Source organism: Pseudoliparis swirei, chromosome 12, assembly GCF_029220125.1.
Source record: "Pseudoliparis swirei isolate HS2019 ecotype Mariana Trench chromosome 12, NWPU_hadal_v1, whole genome shotgun sequence".
Classification (NCBI taxonomy): domain Eukaryota; kingdom Metazoa; phylum Chordata; class Actinopteri; order Perciformes; family Liparidae; genus Pseudoliparis; species Pseudoliparis swirei.
Genome location: NC_079399.1, coordinates 3,383,045 through 3,391,970, shown reverse-complemented (window position 1 = coordinate 3,391,970; position 8,926 = coordinate 3,383,045). Strand labels below are relative to the sequence as shown.

General features: G+C 44.4%; 1 protein-coding gene across 1 annotated transcript in view; it reads left to right on the top strand.

Moving 5' to 3' along the window:
- phip (pleckstrin homology domain interacting protein) overlaps positions 1 to 7,915 on the top strand; it is a 41,220-nt gene extending 33,305 nt beyond the window's left edge. The window contains exons 33-40 of the mRNA XM_056427718.1: positions 300 to 375; positions 1,193 to 1,252; positions 1,336 to 1,518; positions 1,629 to 1,781; positions 1,883 to 2,067; positions 2,593 to 2,864; positions 4,403 to 4,537; positions 4,617 to 7,915. Of these exons, the coding sequence (XP_056283693.1) occupies positions 300 to 375; positions 1,193 to 1,252; positions 1,336 to 1,518; positions 1,629 to 1,781; positions 1,883 to 2,067; positions 2,593 to 2,864; positions 4,403 to 4,537; positions 4,617 to 5,419 (1,867 nt within the window). The 3' untranslated portion in view covers positions 5,420 to 7,915. The remainder of the gene's footprint in view (positions 1 to 299; positions 376 to 1,192; positions 1,253 to 1,335; positions 1,519 to 1,628; positions 1,782 to 1,882; positions 2,068 to 2,592; positions 2,865 to 4,402; positions 4,538 to 4,616) is intronic.
- Positions 7,916 to 8,926: the final 1,011 nt, after the last annotated feature.

Here is an 8,926-nt window from a genome sequence, read left to right as displayed (position 1 = left end):
CTCTATATCTCCCCCCCTATCTCTCTCTCTCCCTCTCTCCCCTATCTCTCTCCCTCCCTCCCCCTATCTGCACCTCCTATCTGCACGTTGTGTATTTTTCTTTCTTTTGTCTTTTTGTGTATTTTTATAACGTTTTGGGGTGAAAACATCTCTTCCTGCCATCTGGCCGTCGATATTAACAACACGTTATATCTGACATGTAGAACTCAAAGATAAAACAGTTTCCTTAACATTATCAATAAAGTTTATTGAGCGTTTTTAACTCGTGTCCCCGTTGCTCCGTCTGTCTCTCTCCTCAGGGACCAGACCCTGACGGACCTCATGCCGCTCTACAAGACCATGAAGAAGGCGACCTTCTCCGACTCCGAGGACGAGGTGCGTTCACCGGATTCACCTGAAGCCTCGGCACCAAAACAAGTGTTCATGGAAAAGATTTGTTTAATTCCCTTAATTGTCACTGACAGATTTTGTTGCCAAAACACCAAAATAATAATAAAACACACTTTTCTTAATCAGAAATGCTGTGAATTGGATTTTATTTTGCACAAACCCCCTAAAAAATAATTAATTCAATCTTAAAGTTCAGATCTGCACCACAGAATAGACAATATGAACATTCTTCCACTAATTATGAACAAAATCCTTGTAAAGAATACAAAATATTGTCATATTCACCATTTAATAACATCATGAAGTCATTATTAATCTTGTGTTGACTTTTACTCGTTTAACTAAGGGGGAATTATAACTTTATGATGTTTATGAAGCACACAACCTGTAACTCATCCTCGTGGGAACACGTTTTATTGATTGTTTTTCTGTGGTGGCATTAAGGGAGAGGGGTAAAGTACATATATATATATATTTATATATCTATATATAAATAAATATCTTTATATTTATTTATATATAAATATATATATATATATGTATTTATATATATATAAATAGATGAATATATATATTTATTTATATACATATATATAAATAGAACTATATATATATATAAATACATATATATTTATAAATAAATATATATATAAATAGATCTATATATATATAAATACATATATATATTTATATATAAATACATATTTATTTATATATATATATAGTTTAAATTATTAAGTGTGCCGCGCCGTATGTAATATACTTTACCTTTTGTTTAATTACCCTTTTCTTCTCTATTTAGGATGATGAGGAGGAGGATGAAGACACTAACACTCCCGGAACATCCACGCGAAACCACAAGGTAGCACTCGCACCGACTTCCCTCCGGCGCCGTCGCCGTGGCGCCTAACAACTCTATTCACCCGCCATCTCTTTCCCCTGCAGGCCCGGCGGCCCACGCGGCGGAGTCAGCAGCAGCAGCAGCAGCAGCAGCAGCAGCGGCGGACCCGCCCCCCGTCGTACGACCCCCACGCCTGGAGGGGGCGCTGCAAGGAGCTGCTGGACCTCATCTTCCAGTGCGAGGACTCGGAGCCCTTCAGGGAACCCGTGGACCTCCAGGAATACCCGGTACCTTTTTAAAAAGGCCTCCCTCCATCCCGCACCTGTTCTCTCCACACATCCCCCACGGAGCTCTTACTCTTGTAATAATCCTGTAATCTTAAATACTCCCCCCCCAGGACTACCTCCAGATAGTGGACTCTCCCGTGGACTTCAGCTCCGTCCTCAAGGCGCTCAAAGAGGGGAAGTACCAATCCCCCGTCGAGCTCTGCAAAGACGTCCGGCTCATTTTCAGCAACTCCAAAGCGTACACGCCCAGCAAGAAGTCCCGGGTGAGACACACACACACACACACACACACACACACACACGCGCGTCCTCTGGCGTGTCCGTGAGATGCGAGCCTCCTCCTCCTCCTCCCGCCTCCCTCCAGATCTACAGCATGAGCCTGCGGCTCTCCGCCCTGTTCGAGGAGCACGTCAGCTCCATCCTGGCGGAGCACGCCGCCGCCCGGACGGAGAAGCTGAGCGGGCGCGGCGCGGAGCGGCAGACGCGGCACGCCATGAAGAGGAGGCGCAGGAGGCGCAGCGAGTCCCCGGCCAGCAGCACGGCGTCCAGGTAGGAGACGGCGACGGACACGACCGTTCAAGAGTTTAGGGTCACACAGATAGTTTTGTGTTTTCCATGAAAACTCTCACTTTAAATTATCAGGTGAATTTCAAAATGAAAATAAAATGGAGTCCAGATATTAACAAGGATATAAATAATGATTTTTATTGTAAATATTAACGTTGTTCTTCTTGTGGCTCAAAGGAAGGCCAGTTTTATAGCTTCTCTCAGCAGCATAACTGTTTTCAGCTGCGCTCACATAAAAAGGGTTTTCTCCCCCTCCGCTAGTCTTCTAAGGCGATAACACAATGTACCATTAGAACACTGGAGATGGGCCTCTACACACCTCTGTAGAGACTTCATTACACACCAGAGAATAGTCATCTACACATTAACTATGTAGAGATGCATTTATGATTCATTTAATGTTATCTTCATTGATAAAAACAGAGCTTTACTTTGAAGAATAAAGAAATTTCTAGAGGATCTTAACATGGCGTTGTCGGTCTCGCCGGCGTGCTTTTTTTTTTTTAGTCCGGAGAGAAAGAGGCGCGTGTCGTCCAGGGTGAGCGGGAAAAAGGAGGCGTCGCCGCCTCCGTCGCCGCCGCCGCCGCCTTCACGCACCTCCTCCCTGAGGCAGAGCGCCCCCGTCAAGCCGCCGGCGCCGCCGCAGCTGGTCAACGGGAAGGCCGACGCCCCGACCGCGGGGCGCACCCGGAGCGCGGCGCGCCACTCCACCAACTCTCCGCCCTCCTCCTCGTCTTCCTCCTCCCACAATGCAACGGGCAACACACAGAGCACAGCTGGTGAGTAATAATTTAAACAATATATATATATAGATGTATTTATTTATATATTATATATATATATATATATTTATATTAGGGCTGTCAGCGTTAACGCGTTAATCTATGCGATTAATTTGGCCGCGTTAACGCACTAAAATATTTTAACGCAATTAATGCAACTTTGTTTACTTCCGGTGTTCGTTGAAGTTTTTACACTCAAACCGAGTGTCAAACCGCGGCAGTACGGTTTAACACTTTCCGTTTTTAAAACAATTATTTCTCCGCGAAAATAAGGAGCAGAAATCAGTTTAAACTCGTGGATGAATCAGTCGCGTTTCCTCCTGCTTCTCCTTCCTCCCGTCTCCCCCTCTGATACACAGAGGAACGGAGGGGCGACGTGTCGGGGGACGCGGCGCGGAAAGAACTCGTCACACGAAACCTTCACCGTGATTTGTCAATCCGTTTGTCTGTCAACATTTTGGGAAAAAAACAACCAATGATCACTCAGTAAATCACAAAGGACCTCCCACCTCACAGGTGAGGCTCATTAGCAGCCTGTCAGTCAGAGAGCAGAGAACACGGCACGAGGACAATGAGCCTCATTGAATAGAGCTGAGATTGTTCTGGAATGTTTGATGTATAACACGTGGGGGTGTGTCATATGCAAATGACTTTAAAAGGTGAATTTACATATTTTTGTAAAATGTATAAAATGCCCCCAGCCTCCAGAGGGTTAACGTGACATATGTGAATGTCAGTCAGTTCCCAAGGCCACTGGTTCTACTGCTGTTCAGTGTTAAAGATGACAGGACCAATGGGGTCTCAATATACTTCTTTTTTTTTACTAATCTGATGTTTCACTGAAGAAACAATTTATCATCCACAATATTAAATACCTCGCTGGCACTTTATAGGTAGGAGCCTCTTTGAAAACACAGCTCTGTGTGAAGTTTGGTCTTTAAAAATAATGAACTTTTAACTTTTAACTTTTAATTGTCGCGATTAATGAATTTCAAAATGTGCTATTAATTAGTTAATTTTTTTTACTCGATTGACAGCCCTAATATTTATTTATATATATATATTATATATATATTTATATTTATTTAGATATTTAGATATCTTTATTTCTATATATATATATTATGTATATATATTTATTTATATTTATTTATATATATATATTATATCTACTCCAGGAAGTTACTGCCGAGAATTCGTCAAACTTAATTTTTACACGTTAATATTTTTGTATCATATATTAAGTTCTCGCTCACATTGGCTCCGCCCTCTAGAGTAACGGTCTCCTCCAATCACAAGTTCCCATTTTCCCACTGACAATTTGCACAGGCGTAGCCGGCCAATCAGGACGAGCCCGGCTCGGACTGTAAATAAATCTGCGCACACACACACTGCTGTCTGCGTCTCCATTAGGGGGCGGAGCTTGAGCCCCCTTGACCCGCCTCCACCGAGATACAGAACTGGGGTCACGCTCCCGTCACCTCCCGATATCTTCGCTCTTGATTTCTTATTCTCGTGTTTCTTTGCGTCTTCAGAGTCGACTCGCTCGCTGAGGGCTCACAGCTCCGCGTCGGCCTCGTCGGCGCCGGCCCCCGAGAAGGCGGCGCCGTCTCCCACCGCCGAAGGAAGCACCCGGAGGAAACTCCGGACCCCCGTGCGCCTCACGCCAGGTGAGGAGCCGACGCCATGGAGAGGCGACCGCGCGGTCCAAGTCATGAGAATCGTGTTTAATGTCTCCCCCCCCCCCAGGCTCCCCGGCCAGCCCTCCGACCACGGTCCACCTGAATGGCCACGGTGGTCACGTGACCCTCGGCGTGGGGAGGCGGGGCCGGAAATCCAAAGGCGAGCCCGCCGCCCCCCCGGAAGTCCCGACGCCGGGGAGCCCGTCCAGACCGCGAGGGCGCCCGGCCGGCAAGAAGAGAGGCAGGAAGAGCAAGCAGGAGCAGGAGGAGCTGAGGAGGAGGAGGAGGAGGAGGAGCAGCGGCGGCAACCGCAGGAGCTCCACCCCCGACGACGAGCCCGACCAATCCACGGGCGACGAGGAGGAGGAGGGCGGGGGGGAGGCGTTTGCGAAGGAAACGGCGGCGGCAGCGCCGTCGGACTCGGGCGCCGCGCCGCCGTCGACGCCCAGGAGGCGCGGCCGGCCGCGGGCGGTGAGGACGGAGGAGGCCACGCCCCCCGCCGCCGCCGAGTCGCTCGAGCCCTCGCCGCTGAGGAGGAGGAGCAGCAGGAGAGCCGCCGAGGAGGCCACGCCCCCCACGCGATCCAATCGGAGGGAGTCTCCGGAGGAGGAGGAGGAGGAGGAAGAGGAGGGCGAAGAGGAGGGGGACGAGGAGGGGGGAGAGGAGGGAGGGGAGGCGGGAGGGGAGGCGGGGGGGTCGATGCGCACCCGCAACCAGGGCCGGCGCGCCGCGTGGTACGTGGAGGAGGACTCGGAGGAGGAGCAGCGGCAGCTGCTGTTCGAGGACTCCTCCATCACCTTCGGCACCTCCTCCAAGGGGCGTGTCCGCAAGCTGACGGAGAAGGCCAAAGCCAACCTCATTGGCTGGTAGCCGATGAGCCGCTGGCCCCGCCCCCCTTTTCTGACATTAATGGTCCATGTTGGACCCCCCTCCCCTCGGGATCGGACTCGCCGGCGCCCCCTGCTGGCGGCCCCCGGGACTCGCGCCTGAAAATAAGAAGAAAATATATGAAAAATACAAATCCCCGCCGCCGTAGTTTTTAGGACTTGAATAAAACCACGAGGAGAGCTGGATGTGTCTTATCTCACTCTACCCCCCCCCCTCATTGATCCTCCTCTTTTTCTTTTATACCCCCCCCCCCTCTGTTTTTCTACGGTTTCTACGTGGTGACTCTCCTGACCCGAGCGTGTCCGCCTGCGCTAACATACCAAATGGTGTACCTTCTGTTGGTACGGTAGATCTGTAGGTTTTGTTTACTGTTGTGCGTGTGTGTGTGTGTGTGTGTGTGTGTGTGTGTGCTCTTCTTTTGCATGTTTATTAAGAAAGAAAAACATCTTTTTTTTTAACTGTGGAGAAAAAAGGATGTGTGTGTGTCTCAGTGCGTCCTCAACATTAGCAACACCTTGTGCCTTTGTGTCTGTGTGTGTGTGTGTGTGAGTGAGTGTGTGTGTGAGTGAGTGAGTGTGTGTGTGTGTGTGCGTGTTTGGCCTCTGCCCTGCAAAGTACATTTGCCTGTGTGTGTACAATTAAGTTGTGCGGCGAGTTTGTGTAATTGAAGGGATGTGTGTGAGTGTGTGTGTCATTCCGGCGTGCACACAGTGGCATACGGTCCGATCGTTGTGGAAAACCTCTCAAAGAAATGTATTTATAGCAGTTGGAGAAAAAAAATTATAAAAAAAAGTCTTTTGTGTTGTAAAAGCTTCACGTTGATATATTAATAATAATAATATTATTATTATTATTATCATTATCCTATATTGACCTGTCGTCAGTTTGTGACTCCGTGTTATTTTAAGATACTCTGAAAATGGACCTTTTTTAAAACATAGTTGATTTTGTTTTTTTAATGGTGAACACACACACACACACACACACACACACACTCTCTCGCTGTGTTCGATCACTTTTTTTCATGCCCGGATCGAGCCAGATCAAACTGGATCGGATTGAATTTGGGAGAGAGAAAGACAGAGAGAGAAATAGAGAGAGAGAGAGAGAGACATTTGTCTTCTATTCATCTTTCTGATTGTGTCTTTGCTTCTCTGGCATATTAAATACTTGCTTTCTACTTTTGGGGCCTTTTTATTTTTAATTTGTTGGACTTCCTGGTTCTGAGGACCGGGTTCTGCTTCATGTCTCTCCCTCTCCCTCCCCCTCTCTCTCTCTCTCTCTCTCTCTCTCTCCACACACAGCTGTTTAAAGTTTTAAAGGTATAATATGCAACATTTTCCTATAATACGACGTATCGGCTCAGAATTCTCTCCCTCTTGTTTTTTTATTTTTCCCTCTTTTCTTCCCGTTTCTCTTCGTTTGGGACGTTTTCTGGGCGTCGACAAAGAGCCGTTGGCCCCGCCCACAAGTGTCAAACAACCAATGAATGTCTCATATTATACCTTTTTTAACATGTGTGTGTGTGTGTGGCGCAGAGTGACTGGTGGGCTAGGGGGAGGAGCCTCTTTATAAAACATTTATTATTCATGTATCTCGTTCTGTTTTATTCTTTTCGGCTCTGAGTTCTGATTATTTTCTTTTGTCTCTTGAATGTTTTTTTATCTTTAATTTCTCTTCACCGGCTTTTGCTTCACAAAAGATTTGTTAATATTGTGAATATGAAGAGTTTTATTCCAGATTGAGATGCCGTGTAAACAACGACTCCTTCCCCCAACAACAACAACACATGTTATTGTTGTTATTTATGGTTTATGATCTTTACTCGCTCGTGGAAAAAATCTGCATTCTCAAATAATCATATTTACACACACGCACGGATCATCAGAGCAGCGTTAAGCCCCGCCTTCTCCAACGAGCTCACACGCACTGTTTACATGAGCCAACAAACAACAACAACAACAACCAGATTTGGCTTGGACGTATATTATATATATTATAATAATGTGCATCCTCTAATCATTTCTAAAGGGGCCTTAGCGGTTTATAAGTGTATTTGCTGTATTTACCCCACGCAGATCTTTAGATTATGTAACTTGAGTTGAGCTTTTGTCCCGCAATGCATTGTGGGAGCTCATGTACACACACATTCACCACGGGTCTGTGCTGTTCGTGGCCTCTGATCAAAGTGTCAGAGGTTAAAGGTCACTGTGTGTGTGTGTGAGAGAAGTGGCTGCTTATGCTTTTAGGGGGTGTTTTAAGCTTCGAGGAAGGGGGGATGTTGGTGGGGGGGGGGGTTGTCTGTTTCACGTGAACTGGTGGGGAAAAGAAAAGTATGTCTTTGTTAGTTTGGATACTTTTTATATATAAAGGAAATAATGCAAAAGAAGCCTGAAGCTCGATGTCTGTAGGGAGGACGCGTCCTGGTAGTCACACCAATATTTTAAGTAAATAAACAGTTGTGTTTCCATAACCACGTTCCCTCTCCGGGCTGATTGTGTCATTTGAATTCCACACACAAGAATACAAATATATTTATATACATATTTATTAATTTATATATATTTATAAATATGTATATTTATACATTTATATTTATATTATTATTTATTCATTCATAAATTTATGTATATACATTTATAAATATACATAAATATATAATTATATTTAAATGTATACATTTATATATATTTATAAATGTTGATTTATTTATAAATATGTATATATATATAATATTAAAAAGTAATCAGAAAGTCCTATTGTATGTTAAAAAAAAGGTGCTAAAAATCAATGATATAATAATGTAAAAAAAAGGTCATGGAAATAATAATAAATGGTCAAAAAAGATCATAAGAATAATAATAGATGGTCAAAAAAAGTCATAGATTAATGTAAAAAAGGGTTATAGAAAAGTCCACAAAGAATCAAAGTCAAAACAGACTTTTTTTAAACATAGAATGCCAAACAAGTAATGATAAATAAAGTTGTGTAGGACAGTACATATATGATTAAATAAAGGTATGGAAAGAAAGTTGGAAAAAAAGAAAGCAAAAATAGGAAAACTCATTGCAGATTATGTTCAAAAACATGAATTATTAACTGTAGTATTGATTAAAAGTCAGACTTTAATACATAAAGTTTAACACATAACCTAAAGAGGCCAAAGTATCGTATTTATAAAGTATGTTGAAAAAGACAGAACAAAGTGAGGCTGCTGTTCCTCCTTCTCACCAGCAGAGGGCGGTACGTCCACACTGCTGAGTGCATCCACACCGTGACGGGACACTTTTAAAAGTAACACCTGAGCGCCTCTGTTCTCCACTTCCTGTTTAGGAGGGTTCTTCCACATATTTTTAATACTTTTTTTACATTTCATCTTTGTTTTATTATTGTTTTTTATTAAATTTCAGACACAGGCATGTCGTATACATTGTCAATCTACATGCTTGAAGGATTCGTATTAAATATATATATGTATTTATATATATT